The following is a 16211-nucleotide window of genomic DNA, read 5'->3' as shown; positions in this document are numbered from 1 at the left end:
GTCCAAGAGTCAGAGGTTCTGACTTCACGGTAGAGTTGCCACGTCAATTCTGGAGAGCCTCTCTCTTGCCAGCCCATCTAACTGGTTTCGCAGAGAGTAAACAACATATTTTGAGGAGATAGCCTAAACAGTGTGGGAACACAGAGCTACTTGCCTCGGACACTTATGACCTCGAAGATTTTACCTTGGAGTCCACAAATACAGAGAAGGAAGTGTCCCAGTGTACCCACAACACAGACCATCTGTATCCCAGTATTGACCGGTCACAGAATGGGAACAATAACATTATTGGCTAAGCCGCCTGTGTCCTTAAAGAAGGTAAACAGACATCAAGGTTTGTCCTGTATGTTACAAATTGGCGTCTTATGATAATTATTTCCACAACAAACAACAAATTGCAGTTTTGCAGGACATAAGCGGAACTGGCAACCTCAGATCTCTGCACTGTGTGCATATCCGCACACTTTGCGCGCGACACTCAGTCTCTTTCACCGTCACACAACGAGAGCATACGTGTCCTGACCGAGCTGAGCCACGCCACGAGGAAGAAAGCTACAATATTCCACTTGAGAAGCATTCATACAGGTATGGTCATTATATTTACCAATGTATTTCCCTAACCAGCCCTTAAACAGTTTTAGAAAAACAGAATTTCACAAAATTGTATTTTACTTCGTATTTAGTGCGGAGTTAGCAGCAGCACGGTGTGACGCTAGCTACAATTAGCTAGTTGTAGCTAGCTAAGGTGTGGCGCTAGCTTAGCTAAGGTGTGGCGCTAGCTTAGCTAAGGTGTGGCGCCACACCTTGCTGCTGCTATTCGGCGTGATTTTCGAACATGGCCATCACATTCTAATTGGACTACACGTTCTTACCAAACCATATAATTAAAAAACATTTCAATGGTAATTTGGTCTTTCGTTGGAGTGCGTTGACGTCGAGGCATTAATGAGTCGTCCTGCTCTTCAAGATTAGCATTGGTGCTGCACATGATGATAGCCGCACACGTGTTAGCAATGCTTTTTTTTTTAAACAAGCAGCTAAACTTGATAAAGCCTGTCCTAAATGGGTTTCGTGGACGAATTTCAGCTCAACTGAATAGATAAAGTAAGGATGTGATATGCTTCCTCAGGTTTGTTCGTTTTTACGCAATTTATATTTGGTCGTATCAAGTTAGCTTAACAGCTGTTTTGCTAAAGCCACGAGGTCGCCAACGGTTCATACGACAGTAAGTGTTAACAAAACACATTTTAAATTGATGATTTAATAAGAAATTGAATTAAATGTTAATTCTTCGTTTTACTATATGCATTTTTACATTTGTGTTTTTTAATTATTTGTTCGGCCCTGTCCTTCAGATACATTCACAACCAAGTTAAACCAACATCGGTGATAGAAAGTAACTAAGTATTTACTCAAGTACTGTACACATTTCAGGTACTTTTACTTTAATTAAGTATTTATATACTGTACCACTTAATACTTTTATTCAACTATTGAAAGGGATAAATTGTACTTTTAACAACATTTATTTTAAACTTTTAGTTATTTTATTAATCCTGATTTTCACACAAATGTATGAACTCTTACATTAAAGTATCCTACATTATAATTAAGAACCCCTAATACAAGTATTTTTTTGTACGGAAAATAAACGAAAAATATATGCTGCATTTCCAATTCATTTTAAAGTTTCTTTTCTTTCTGCAATGTGAACTTTTGCTCCTTATACTTAAGTACATTTTCCTGGTCATACTTGTATACCTTTGCTTCAGTACCTTTTTTAAATGAAATACTTTTACATTTAACAGAGTATTTTTACAGTGCAATATTTTGACTTAAGAAATTGATCTAAATACTTTTCCTTCTCTGAATATTTGTAATGTTAACCTGTTGTGAGATCTGAATGTTGACCTTATGGTATGATTTTCTTTAAGGCGAACAAAATGGATGAGTGGAATGAGGTAAGCTAGTGTACTGTTGAAGTGCAAACAAAACGAGTCACTTATTATGTCAAGCTGAGTCGGGCCAGCACCTGATGGGAGTTTATTATCTTTACAGGGAACTACTAGTAATACTACTACAGTAACCAGCCAATCAAGTGAAGGTATGTCTACTGTAAATTCTGCAAATTATTTAGTGATCATTATTTGCCATTATGAGTGCATGTACAGCCACTCTATAACGTGTACAATGGACTGGCCTGTCCTTAAGAATTCAATTTGGCTGTTCTATATGAAAAATAAGAGTGCAGGCATTTGGAGGAATTTGATATGTATTTACGTTAAGATGATGTATTATTGGACATTAACACCTTTAGGCACACAACGTGACTCCTGGAACTCTGACAGGGGGAAATATGGAAGGGGTAAGTGTTGACAGGATGAACCATAACTATATCTTCCCTAGAGGATATAAATGATATAAATAAGTGTTTTTCTAATTCTTCACAGGTGGTGGAGGCAGAGGAGGATTCCAAAGCTCGTTCTCAGGTTTGCGTTCATGTCATATTATTTAAAGGGTACTGAAATGGTTAGAAGTTGAGTAACTGAATATCTGGCATACGTTGACCTATAAATTGGTTACTATCACATTTTTACTCAATAACTTGTGATGGGAGACATTTTACAGACAAAAGATGAATTCAATAAATTAAAGTGATCATAAGATTAAGCAGACTACCAAAAAAAGGTGTGCAAGACTGCATTAAGTCATCTTAACTGTTTACAGTTGGACCTTTTATTATAAACAAGAAAAAGACTCAGAGTGGAGGAAGTTTAATTCCATAGGCATTGTTTAAGCAGGCTAACTCATTTGGTGCTTTGACCTTTGTTTTTGTAGAGACTGGGAATGGTAAGCAAGTATTGTGTTGAGATAGCAGTGGCTCAGTCCTTGATGCCACTCATCCTCCAATTTGTTATTTGCAGGTGGTGGAAATTCAGAAGACGGGATTGGATTTAGAGGCAGAGGAGGAAGAGGTGAGATGTGAATTGAACCAAACAGTCAGTGCATGAGCTGTAGTTCACAAGGGGTCTTGAGGAGTTGTAGCATTTATTCTACAAGAAACATAGGATTGATTGTTTTAGCAGTTTGTCAGTTGACAGATTTCTATTACGATTGAATGCCTTTGATGCGTGTCTAAAATATTTTGTGTCCCGATGGTATGTTTATCCTTTCAGGCGGTGGAAGAGGGTTTGACAGGGCGGATCGCAGTGAATCAAATGGTAATTATTTATATAGGTTTAGTTGTAATTCTGCTTAATCTTGTTTCTCCGAATGAATCTAACCAAAATAAATGTGTTAATTCTCTTATTGTACAGGAGAGGAAGGTGGAGGTACGTTTTTTCTTCTTTTTTAGCCCCGTCAAGTTATACATTATCCCAGAAGAGTAATTGTTTTATCTTCTTAATGTGAATCTGATTTGAATATTATACGCTCTGAACAGGGTTCGGGGGCGGAAGCCGAGGAAGAGGCGGCAGAGGAGGTTTCCGACAAGGTACTTATGGATTTAGTCATAATGTGGAAAAAGGATATTTAGCTTGTAGTTAGTTTTCTAACTATAAGTTATTATGTAATATTAATTTGAAGTGTGATTTACGGTTAATGGTTGTGTTAAAGGTGGAGACGATGGACCCAGAGGAGGAGGCTCAGGAGGAGGTAATAAAGCAAACGGTTCACATCCTAAAGCTCTGTCTTTCTGGAGAAATGTCCAGCATGTCTCGTTTGTTTTCAGGCTACCAAGGGAGAGATGAGGATTCCTTTGCTCGAGGTAGTAATAAGTGTTTTGATGATTTTAACCAATTTAGTTGGGAATTGAAAATGTCCGTGATGTGACTGACATCTTAATCTAACACAGGCGATTCTAAAGATCCAGAAAAGAAAGATGGCGGCGAAGAAGAAAGTAAGTAAATGACCTGATATTAAAGTGTTCTGCATTATGATAAAGGTTGTTTGTTTTCTGAACCACAAATAATTGTATTTTGCATTACAGGACCAAGGATCACGTATGTTCCTGAAGCACTCCCCGAAGATGAAGCATCCATTTTCGCCCACTATGAGAAAGGCATCAACTTTGCGAAGTATGATGACATCACAGTGGATGTCAGTGGAAGTAACCCCCCGCCGGCTATCATGGTGACTAAGTGCTAAATAATGAATTAGTTGAAAAACAAACGCTGCTCTATTTGTAGTAACTGGTTTGCATTGAGCAATTAAAGACACTTTGGTAAGTGGTGATGAATAGACATTTAACATATCAACTTGATTTTGTACTTGGTATTAATCTACATTTGATGGATAACGATGTTAGTAACATGTTTTATAATTGTGCATGTCTACACATGCCGCAAAGATTACAATTTGTAAAATGCAAATGTCTTCCCTCGTGTTTGTTGGTTTTAAGGGATCATTGTTATTTGTTGACCTAACAAGGACTTCAGTCCACAGTGAGACGTCACTGAGCTGACGGCTGGGCACACGGAAATAAAAAGCACTTGGTTTACAAATTTGAATAATCCACAACAGCATTCCACTGGCTTCCTATTTCTACTTTGAAACAAAATGACTTTACAAATGATACGTTCAGGATGAGCTGCCGGCTCCCTGGCCTTTCTTAATCTGAAGGGTGGAACTCCAGCAACCTTTTAGATGGAGTTTATTGTTGGCAACGAATATGAACTGTTGGTGTGTGTTCTGTTTTTCATCTTTTACTGATTGAAACCTTTTTCCTTCAGACTTTTGAGGAGGCAGCATTGTGTGAGTCACTTAGAAAAAATATCAGCAAAACTGGTTATGTGAAGCCCACCCCCGTTCAGAAGTATGGCATCCCCATCATCTCTGCTGGCAGAGATCTCATGGCCTGTGCCCAGACTGGATCTGGTAAAACGGTGAGATAAGAGAATGACTTCCTGACTGGAGTTAGCTTGTCGATACACTTTTAACGTATGTTTGTTTCTCTAGGCTGCTTTCCTCCTGCCTATCCTGCAGCAGCTGATGGCAGATGGCGTGGCAGCGAGTTCCTTTAGTGAGCTGCAGGAGCCCGAGGTCATCATTGTGGCCCCCACCAGGGAGCTCATCAATCAGATTTACCTGGAGGCCAGGAAGTTTGCCTTTGGGTACGTTTCCACTAACTTTGACTAATATTCATTATAACCTTAAACTCCTTGTAACACCCAGCACAATTTCAAATGCAACCCACACATTAAAGTTTGTTTTCTCGTGTGCTCTGACTGTTGTAGGACATGTGTGCGTCCAGTTGTGGTTTATGGTGGAGTCGCCACTGGACACCAAATAAGAGACGTTCTGAAGGGGTGCAATGTGCTGTGTGGAACACCTGGGAGACTGTTGGATGTCATTGGAAGAGGAAAGGTAAACTGACGGATGTGTTTCTCTGAGGTTGACGTCAGAGTTGCGCAGTCTAGTATAGTATATATATAATCGTTGTCTATACGTTTAAACTGTATCTAAATGTTAATGGTGCTCCACAGATTGGCTGCAGTAAGCTGCGGTACCTGGTGATGGATGAGGCTGACCGGATGTTGGATATGGGCTTTGAGCCTGACATGCGTCGCTTAGTGGCCTCGCCTGGCATGCCTACCAAAGAGAACCGGCAGACTCTAATGTTCAGCGCCACCTTCCCTGAGGACATCCAGAGGTCTGTCCCTGATCAAACACCTCTTCATTGTACAAGTGAGCTTTGCTTGTATAAAATGGAAATGTTTGTGTTTTTTTTTAGGTTGGCGGCCGACTTCCTGAAGACAGACTATCTGTTCCTGGCTGTGGGTGTGGTGGGCGGAGCCTGCAGTGATGTGGAGCAGAAGCTTGTCCAGGTCACCAAGTTCTCCAAGAGGGAAAAGCTGCTTGATGTTCTCAAAACCACTGGTAAAGCCTCTGAACTATTTAACAGCCTCTTGCTTTCTCACATTCTGAAAATCTCTATTAGAAAGGCCAATGATTATTAGAGTTGTTCCAATCGGTGTGGACTTTGTGTTGCTGAAAAGGTTGTTTGCAGTATTGCTTCCAACAGGACTGAATAATGTCTTCACTCTCAAACTGAACCATGAATAGGCTTTTCTTAGTCTGGATGTTGATGGTTTGTTTCAGGAACTGAACGCACCATGGTTTTTGTGGCGACCAAGAGACAAGCTGATTTCATCGCCACTTACCTGTGCCAAGAGAATGTTCTGACCACCAGCATTCATGGGTAAGTGATGGTTACAGATGTCTGTATCCACACCTGGTTTGAATGTGGATATGATTGTATTTGTTTCCCCTCAGTGACCGTGAGCAGCGGGAGCGAGAGCAGGCTCTGGCAGACTTTCGCTCCGGCAGACGGCCAGTCCTGGTGGCCACCTCTGTAGCTGCCCGGGGTCTGGATATTCCAGATGTGCAGCATGTGGTCAACTTTGACCTCCCTGACAACATTGACGAGTATGTCCACCGTATCGGTAGAACCGGTCGCTGTGGAAACACTGGGAGGGCCTTGTCTTTCTATGACCCCGAAGCTGATGGCCAACTTGCCCGCTTCCTCGTTACCATCCTGTCCAAGGTAAAACAACTTGAGAATTAACTGAGGGTGTTTTTGCAGAATAACTTATGTATAGAATTACTAAAGGCAGGCATAAGAATGTATAATTCCCCCTAACACACTAATAACTAAGAGCACAGGAGGGAGAATAACAAAATTGAAACCCGAATAGTAATCCAACTAACGGATATTTGGGTTGTCTTTGATTGACAGGCCCAGCAGGAAGTGCCCTCCTGGCTGGAAGAGTCTGCGTTCAGCGGCTCCGGATCTGAAGGCTTCAAGGGCTTCAACTCCACAGACTCCAGGAAGGTGACTGCTTTACTTTTCTCTCTTGGAACGTTTGCTATCAGTTTAGCCTTCTGTCCCAACCGTGTCCTCATGTGTCCTCAGGGAGGATCATTCGCTGACAGCGGAGCGAGGAGCCAAGCCGCTGCTGCGCCAGCTGCAGAAGATGAAGAATGGGAATAGAGACATTTGAGCCAAGCACTGGACCTTGACCCGAGTTATTTTTCTTTTCATGTGTTCAGCATGTTGTAGTATTTTAGTTTGAAGTTTCTCAGATAAGACGATGTTAAGTCACGAGAGATGTTAATGGGAAACCAGGTCCTGTTTGATGTGACAACCTAATGGGTCTTCATGACAGCATAATGTGGATACTTGGTTTTATTTTAATCGAGTTAAGGAACAAAAGGTGTCTGGTTTAATATTCCAATGTTATTACTTATTTTGTTTATCACTACGATCAAGAACTAATAAATAATATTTGTTCAAAGCCTACACTTGTTGGAGTACTATTTGTTCAAAGCCTACACTTGTTGGAGTACTTGATATTCATAACATCATTTCATACTTTTAAATAGTCTTATCTGAAAGACCAAAGTCCATTTTATAGATGATATTGTCAAAGCTGCCTAATGTCAATTGATCAATAGCTCATGTTTATTAAGGATCCCATTAGCTTTTGCTCTCGACAAAAGCTGCTCTTCCTGGGGTCCGACACTTAAAACAATACAACAACATTTAGGACATAAGTCCTGACATCATTAAAAACATCACCAATATCATGCGATCAAATTAAATGATGGTTCACAGCTTGCAAAGGATTATAGACATGGCTCTGCAGAGATCTCACAGCTGCACAAAGAAAGTACAAACATGGCCAAGTATAATAAAGAAGTATAAACATGACCAGTGCAAGTGAATGAACTAATGAATAGTGATGCATAATAGATCATGAGTTTTGCAAGGCCATTTCAGTTCATATGAACATGAAGCATCTCAGTGACAGTGATTATAAAAACAACAGCTTTTCAAACAGAACACACCCCTTCAGAAACCCAGAGTGTTGGGTACTGTGAGATGTACTCTGAGACGCTGCAGTGGAACATCACATTGTGTGGCAAACAGTAAGATAACGTATACATTTTGTTCTGTGTACAACTTCAGGGAAAAGGCCAAAAATAGATTGTATATTGCATTTTAAGATTTAGATGATTGCAATAACCACGATTTTATTCCCAATTTATACTGATTGTATTGTTGTAGCTCCTGCTGACAGGTTTGCTAGGCTATGGTACAGTGTCAAGTCCTACATGTATATCAATTATGTTTAATGCCACTTTTAAATGACTGAATTGGTAGTGTATTGAGTTTTTAAAGTAGCCCTAGTACAGTTTTTAAGTGCTTTGGTAAAAGTCCTGCATTCAAAGTACAAAGGTATCGGCATCAAATTATATTTAAAGTACCAAGTAAGTCAAAGTACTCATGCGTATTATCCCATTTTAGAATCATATTGAGTTTCTGGGTTACTTTTATGATTGATGGGTGTTTTTTTATTATATGGTAAAGGTGGAGCTAATTTGGATTAGATTTGTTTATGTACTACTGCTGGATATCTTAACCTATACATATTTCAACGTTTATTCAATAATTGATTTATGTTTTATTAGTTGTCTAAATCTAAAGAGTAACTAATAACTAAAAGCTGTCAATTTAATGTAGTGGAGTAAAAAGTACAATATTAGCAAAATGTTGTAGAGTAGCAGTATGAAGTAGCATAAACTGATAGAGGCTAAGCCTATAGAAGTGATTAATGAATGAACATTCACCGGACCTGGGGGGACCGCCTTCTCCGTCGTTGCCCCCTCCCTCTGGAACTCACTCCCACAACCCATCAGAGACGGCTTTTAATGTGTGATTGTTTTTGTATTATTTGACTTTAACTATATATATTTAATTGTTGTTCTTTTCTTTTCACTATATCTGTAAAGCGTCTTTGATCACCTGTAAAAGCGCTAACAAAATAAATGTATTATTATTATTATTAAGGCTCTGCCCTGCGTCATCTCCATAGCAACGCCCACTGCTCAGATTCTGATTGGTCCGCTGCTGCGTGTTGTCTGTTTAAAACTTGGGCTTCACCCGGAAGTTGGAGCATAACATTGTGCGTGCATGTAAAAACAAACAATACAGAATAGTTGAAATAATAAGTGTATCTTCTGTGTTTGGCAGCAGAGTGCAGGAGCAAGTTCACCATGAGAGGAACAGCTAAAGGAAAGGTAAGACCGAATAAATCTAAACTGAATACACAAGCTAGCCACCTGTTAGCTTAGCTTCATCAACATATAACTACTCTGTGGACCACAACATAACATGGCTACACAAACTAAACAAAAAAAAAAGCTCTTTTTGAAAGCAGAAGTGCTGTCAGCGGCTGGTATACGCAGGTAGCTCTGACATGTGACAGATCTGGAATCAGTCCTCCAGTTTAAACAGGCGTGTGATTGACAGGTGGTGACGTCAGGGAGGCTGACCGGAGGAGGCAGAGTGCAGCTCTCCAGGAGACGGTGAGAACACAAGCTTTCATTCACCTTTTTTATTGTCACTGCCCATATTTCTTATATACACGTATGTTCCTTTTAGCACTCCCTCAAACCCAGGAGCAGCAGTCCGCGCTGAGCCAGCATATTCCCTGTACTCCACAGACTCTGAGGACCAGGTGAGGAGGGTGGCTTGATGGGTACTACATACATGAGAGGATACTTTGGGATGAACATGGGGATACTCTATCAGTGCTTCTCAAAGTGTGGTCCGCGGACCACTGGTGGTCAAATACAGAATAATGGAATAAATTAATTTATTTCAAATGTGAATTTTTTTTCTTTTTCTGCCTGGTACCAAAGACCATGGTATGCGATTTTGTTTTGTTAAGCAGTAGTTTATTGTGTGATAGCCAGTCCTGTAAGATATTAAAATCTGATTGAAGAGAGATCTGATTTTGTGAAAAATCTGATTTGGATGTATATATGACAGTGTCATCAGCATAAAGGTGAGTACAACAATTAATGAGACAAGAAGATAAATCATTTATGTAAATAGAGAACAAAAGTGGGCCCAGAGTTGATCCTTGCGGTACACCCTTTTGTTGGATCAACAGGTCAGACTGTTTTCCATTAACAACCACACATTGCTTTCTACTGTGAAGGTACGAGTTAAACCATAACACTGTATTATTAGAAAGGCCAATGCCGTGAAGTTTATCCAAGAGCAGATATCGATCAATGAAATCAAAGGCTTTTGTCAAGTCAATAAAAATGGCACCTGTGAGTTCACCATCATCTGCAGCAGTCATTCGTAAATGTAAGTAGGGCAGTTGTTGTGGAGTGATTAGGCCTGAAACCAGATTGAACTGGAGATAAAATATTATAAGTATTGAGATAATGTGACAGTTGATTATAAATTATTTTCTTCAAAACTTTGGAAATAGAACAGATTATAGAGATTGGTCTATAATTATTTGTATCAAGTAAATCACCACCTTTATGCAGTGGAATGATGCGTGCACATTTCCAAATAGTCGGCAACTCACAGGTGGACAAAGACAGGTTGAACAAATCAGCAAGTCGGTACATGAGAATATGGGATGTTAATTTGATTAACCTGTTTTCTATACCATCGAGTCCTGCACTGCCATCCACTTTTAATTCAGTGATAGCATTATGAACTTCGTGTGGTAGAATCTTCTTAAAAGAAAAATAACTGTTGCAGTATGAGTTACTATTAGAAATACCAGTCGTCAAATAGGAGTCAGATAGTAGTGTGGAACATACATTAGTGAAATGCTGATTAAATATTTGGATAATGGGTCATGAATTATTGTATCAGCAGTTCTTATTTTATTAATAGAATGTTTACCTGATTTATTTAAAATAGATTTAATTTTAGTCCAAAATTGCTTGGGATTCTTAAAGTCCAATATGAGAGATTCTTTATAATAGTTCGATTTAGCATTTCGGGTTTTGGTTTTACTCAGATTTCGAAGATGCCTGTATACTTCCCAATCGGCTATAGTTCTTGAATGACGATATATCGACCATGCTTTATCCCTTTCCCTAAAGAGACTGATGAGTTCAGAATTGATCCAAGGGAGATGTTGACCTTTGACCTTAACCGTTCTCACATCAGTGAGCTCTTTATGCAGAAAATCCCAAGCATTTTGTACAAAAGGTATTAGTTGAAATCTGTCCCAATTAAGGGCAACAACATCATTACTAAATAAAACAACATTCCATTTTTTATATTGTCTGATTTTGACTAGTTTTGAAGGTAGTTTAATTAAATTGATTTTCCATACGCAATAAACAATTGAATGATCGCTGAAGCAATCCGACATGACACCAGCTTTTAATTGAACAGATTCTGTCAGGTTGTGACACCAGTATCCAGTCAAGCAGAGATTGGGTTCTAAGAGTGATACGAGTTGGCTCATTAATTAGCTGTTTAACATTTAGACTACTGAAAAGTTTTTTCTCTCTATCAGATCAATCAGATACATTTTTGTTGAAATCACCAAGCAAGATTATTTCATTTCCGCAGGAAATGGAGTTGATAGTGTAAATGATGTGGTTAAAAGACTCTGCAGGTGAAGAAGGTGGCCTATAGATGCCACCAATAGTTAAGCATTTATTTTCAAAACGCATTCAAAATGTAGAGGCTCTATAGAAGTAGCAATTAGCTCAGTCACAAGGTCAGAGGAGACATAAATAGCCACACCTCCACCCCTGCTGCATCTATCAGATCTGTAAAGTAAATAATTTGTGATTTGTAGTTCACTATCGGAAATGTTACTATTAAGCCAAGTTTCAGAGAGTGTGATGATTTTAGGTTTATGTAGACAACCCATATCCGAAGTAAATCAATTTTGGGCAATAGACTCCTGATATTCAAATTAATGATTTGTATACCCCTTAATTCATCCAGTCTGGAAATAATAGCAAATAATGTTCCTGTCACTTGTTACGCATAAATGTGATTCATGATTGTAAAGATTGCTAGATTCAACCATTAATGTAAAACAGATATACAAAACATTCAAACACAAAAAGAAAAAGACAGAAAAACACAAAACAACCTTTAAGAAGGACCAGCAGCCCATGGAGACCAAATCCCAGAGCATTACCATGAATAAACTTAAACATAATAAATAATTATACAGAGCTCAGTCTGCATTACGAAGAGGATAAAGAAGTCGTAGCTCAAAGAAATTCATCCGAACGAACACAAACATTATGTAAGGGATAATGTGCAGCGACGCGGTCATTATGGGGAAAAGAACAGGCTGATCAGGAGCCCGACGCGAAGCGGAGGGATTTATATCGCCATGAAGACAGCAGCCCCCCCATGAAGGTGTTCTTTTCTTTTCCCTTACATAACAGCCACTCGGGGCAGTATTGCAATAGTAGTGGGCTCTAACGTGCCAAAGAAGAAGAAGTAGTGACGTTACTGTAAAATGTAAACAAACCACACAACTGAAAGTAATGTGATTGGATGAGGTCAACGCCATAACGGGCATAAAGCTAGCAGACTAGCAGCAAGTGTACAGATGCTGACGTGGTCTCCCCATGGTGGTGGTTAAAGTGTGTTTAGTGACGGCTGTGTTCTGTCCCTCAGGTCACCACTCTGCACCGGGGGCTGGACCGCTGTGCTGCCTTGCTCGTGGGCATGCTTCAGGCTGAGAAGGCAGGTCAGAAGGGTTTTCATACAATGCTTTGTTACAAGAAATGCTCAAACTATCACTTTATTATTTGATCAACATGTATTTTTAAAGCAAGAGACCAACTGTCCTCTGGTTAGCTGCTTCTAACCTGTCTGTCATAATGAGGTACAGTGTGTGTGTGTGTGTGTGTGTGTGTGTGTGTGTGTGTGTGTGTGTGTGTGTGTGTGTGTGTGTGTGTGTGTGTGTGTGTGTGTGTGTTGTGTGTGTGTGTGTGTGTGTGTGTTGTGTGTGTGTGTGTGTGTGTGTGTGTGTGTGTGTGTGTGTGTGTGTGTGTGTGTGTGTGTGTGTGTGTGTGTGTGTGTGTGTGTGTGTGTGTTCCTGTATTTGTGTGTGGTCTGTGTGTGTAGAACCCTTGCCAGGCCTTCCTAAAGGAGTAAAGCTGGGAGCAGCTAAATCAAGACCCTCCACCTCACTAAGGAAGAAGACCATTGGGAACACAGGTGTGTGTGTGTGACTCAGCAGCACAGCGCCCTCTGCTGGTGAGCTGAACACAGAACACAATATAAATAAACTAAAACATAAACTATAATATAAAATGATAGGTTCAGATATCCAGCAGCAGTGCATAAAGTCATTAAAACTAGCTCCAGCTGTGATAAGCACATTAATGCATCAATAATAATTATTAAATAAATGCATATATATGATTGCAAAATGGGACATTACACACAATTAGTACTTTTACGTTTGGTACTTTAAGTATATTTTGATACGAATACTTTTGGACTAAAGTAGGATTCTGCATGACTTTTACTTGCAACACATATTTCTATTTTTTACTTAAATGAAATGTCCGTGTACTTCTTCTACCTCTGTACTTAATACACTTGTAAAACTCTTTCTTAGAAGTGCTGAAGCATTACATGCATACATTATTGTGTAAAGCTACAGTAATATAACTAATAAAGACAGCCGCAGGAGCCTAGATATGAAATATCCTCATGTGTGAGCTTCATAGTTGATCATTATGCAACATCTTCAAAGGAGTCTCAATGAAGGGATGAGAGATGTATATGAAGTATTGCTTGCTCTTGAACGGAGCAGGGACTGTCCCACTTTGACACACACTCCATTAGCGATAGCAGTGAGTCTATGAATTTCAATGATTGATTGACATTCCTAATTCTGCTCCATATTCCCTTTATCGCTACTTCCAGAACAGAGAGGACCAGCTGCTGCTGCCATCTTACCACAGAAGCTCCGCCCCCCTCAGAAACAAGCCCCCACCCTGCAACTACGCCCTCCCACCCCTCCAGCCCAGCCCCAGACTTCCATCCCCCCACCTCAGCCTACCACGCCTCAGCCCTCCGTCCCTCCACCTCCGCCCCAGACCTCCATCCCCCCACCTCAGCCCCCCACCCCGCCCCAGAGCTCCATCCCCCCACCTCAGCCCCCCACCCCGCCCCAGACCTCCGTCCCCCCACCTCAGTCTGACCGTCAGGCTGCTTCTGAAGCTCCGCCCACATCCTGTCTGTCAGATTGTGATGTAGAAGAGGAGGAGTGTGTACCTGTGAGAGACACGGACACACACACGGCTGTCAGACAAACACACACCTGCAGCGTCGTGATGCCAAACACGCAGATGGAGACGGGACACGTTGCTATGGTTACTGAGGACACGCGCGTCGGGGAGAGAAAGATGGTGCAGAATCTGCTGGAGGAGCTGAAGGCTCTGATCACAGGACAAGGTGTGTGTCTGTCTGACAGTTTGACAGTGTCTGGTCATGACACATGTAATTCATTATTGTGTGTGTGTGAGTGTAGGTAGTGCAGCAGAGAGGCTGCTCAGTCATCTGGAGCAGAGCCTGTCCTCCCAGCTGATGGATGTTGGGGGTCCCGTGCAGACTGCAGTGGACCTCTCATCAGTACAGAACCAGAACTGTCAGCTCCGCAGGTACCCACTGTCTTTTATTACACAATACCTAACATAAACATGACTTTATGGACAATCACACTTATAATAAACATGAAGAATAACTCATAAAACAACTTCACTAAGACATTGTGTGTTCCAGGCGTGTCAGGATTCTGAACCTGCAGCTGAAGGAGAGGGAGAAGGCAGCGTTACACAGCATGGAGCCCCTCAATAACTCTGCAGGTAAAGTGTGTGTGTGTGTATTTGTGTGTGTTGAGTTGCCCTCTGGTTGACCCCTGCTCCTCTCCACAGTGTGTTCTCTGCAGGAGCAGCTGGACGGCGCTCAGTCCCGGCTGCAGGAGCTGCAGGAGGAGCTGACGGGAGTACGGAAAGACCTGAGGGACACCCAGAGCCAGCTGAGGGACAAAGAGGACGAGAACACACTCCTTACAGCAGGTGGAGACGTGTGCTCTGAGCTGAGGACTGGAGAGAAGACCTAAATCACTCTGAAGTTCTGTGTCCTGTTGTGAATGTCTTGTTTAAGGCCTGTGAGACATCAACATTAGTAAAACACCTCTTTCCACTGGTAGAAAACTTGTTATCTCTCCTGCTTGCTGCAGACAAATGAAGACACACACATGTAATAATGGGGATCTACAAGCAATGACAGTTATAATTCACTTGAGATTTAATATAAAAAGACCATGTCATTTAATCCAATACTTTTTTTTTTATGTTTGTGTGTGTTTAGACTTGGAGGCCACTAGAAGCAGGTTGCGGGACAGTGAGCGAGAGAAGACTGTGTACTCTTCACTCGCCCAGCAACGACTGGAAGAGAGAGAAAACTGTAATAGGTGTGTGTGTGTGTGAAAAGAGTGAGTGAAAAGAGTGAGTGAGGGTATAATTTCCTCTGTCTTTTTCAGGGTTCTTCAGAGTCTGGAGTCGACCAAAGCCTGTTTCCTCCCACAGCAGCCCCCCCCTGAACGCATCACACACTTCCTGCTGTCCCTGGGTCAGCCTGTGTCTGCAGAGATAGGGGACAACCCGCTGAGAGACACTTCATCCCATCCTGACGTCACCCTGACCGACCAATCACTTTCTCCACATGAGGTCCAGGCGGGGGGGTGGGGGCTCCTGTCCCACGCAGACGGCTCCGTGTGTTCTGATCTGAGCAGCAGGTCCGGCTCCACCTTGGACAGCAGGGCGGAGGCTGCGTTCAGGGACGGGCTGGCAGCGCTGGACGCCAGCATCGCCAGCCTGCAGAGGACCTTTCAGCTGGACCTGGGGGGGGGCGAGGTGATGCACACTCGGCTCTAAATAACTTTTAACTCTATATTATTGTGCATTTTTTAATATTTATAATAAATGATGTTTCAGATTTGAAGTAAAGCGTGTTTCATTAGTTTCCTGGATTTGATTTCCTTCCTTGTTATGGAGACAGGACAGGCAGCTGTTTGTTCCTGGAGTTCTTAAAGCACCTCTTGTCTTCAAGTTTCTTAAAGGGACAGTTCACCCTAAAATCAGTAGTGCGGTTTATCGATAGTTAGTGAGTTGCCGAGTGTTGGTCGTAGAAATGTCGGCTTGTGGTGTTCAAAGCGGCAGAAAAACACATGTCGAAAAAACAGCAAAGTCTCTTCCCAGAAATAATGACCTAGTTACTGAAGATGACACATTGTATTCCTATCAAACTGCACCTGCAGGAGATGTTCATGGGAAGATGCCAGTTTCCTTAAGCGCAGTGATACGGTTGGTGAGTAGAACAAAAGTAGTTCCACATG

The 16211-nt window shown here is 41.3% G+C and overlaps 2 protein-coding genes across 8 annotated transcripts; both read left to right on the top strand.

Moving 5' to 3' along the window:
• Positions 1-269: 269 nt before the first annotated feature.
• Positions 270-7298, top strand: ddx4 (DEAD (Asp-Glu-Ala-Asp) box polypeptide 4). 6 transcript variants are annotated; one of them, XM_034205439.1, is made up of 23 exons: positions 648-1225; positions 1356-1434; positions 1935-1961; positions 2059-2104; positions 2318-2365; positions 2451-2489; positions 2925-2975; positions 3177-3221; positions 3318-3332; positions 3443-3493; positions 3616-3654; positions 3731-3766; positions 3854-3898; positions 3989-4131; positions 4731-4883; positions 4957-5111; positions 5235-5364; positions 5484-5650; positions 5732-5877; positions 6100-6199; positions 6274-6544; positions 6737-6832; positions 6914-7298. In XM_034205439.1, the coding sequence occupies exons 3-23, from the start codon at positions 1944-1946 to the stop codon at positions 6989-6991; spliced, it is 1872 nt and encodes a 623-aa protein (XP_034061330.1). In that variant the 5' UTR covers positions 648-1225; positions 1356-1434; positions 1935-1943; the 3' UTR covers positions 6992-7298. The 6 variants fall into 6 exon arrangements, with proteins under 6 accessions (XP_034061326.1, XP_034061327.1, XP_034061328.1 ...); XM_034205435.1 differs by lacking the exons at positions 648-1225; positions 1356-1434 and adding an exon at positions 270-318; XM_034205437.1 differs by lacking the exons at positions 648-1225; positions 1356-1434 and adding an exon at positions 434-585.
• Positions 7299-8938: 1640 nt separating this feature from the next.
• ccdc14 (coiled-coil domain containing 14) lies at positions 8939-15817 on the top strand. Of its 2 annotated transcripts, XM_034205442.1 has the most exons (11): positions 8939-9081; positions 9314-9369; positions 9446-9521; positions 12473-12545; positions 12926-13018; positions 13736-14266; positions 14343-14472; positions 14594-14676; positions 14746-14889; positions 15185-15287; positions 15357-15817. In XM_034205442.1, the coding sequence occupies exons 1-11, from the start codon at positions 9058-9060 to the stop codon at positions 15748-15750; spliced, it is 1707 nt and encodes a 568-aa protein (XP_034061333.1). In that variant the 5' UTR covers positions 8939-9057; the 3' UTR covers positions 15751-15817. The 2 variants fall into 2 exon arrangements, with proteins under 2 accessions (XP_034061333.1, XP_034061334.1); XM_034205443.1 differs by lacking the exon at positions 12926-13018.
• The last annotated feature ends 394 nt before the right edge of the window (positions 15818-16211 follow it).

Source organism: Gymnodraco acuticeps, unplaced genomic scaffold, assembly GCF_902827175.1.
Source record: "Gymnodraco acuticeps unplaced genomic scaffold, fGymAcu1.1, whole genome shotgun sequence".
Lineage (NCBI taxonomy): Eukaryota > Metazoa > Chordata > Actinopteri > Perciformes > Bathydraconidae > Gymnodraco > Gymnodraco acuticeps.
This window is presented reverse-complemented; position numbering and strand designations above follow the sequence as displayed.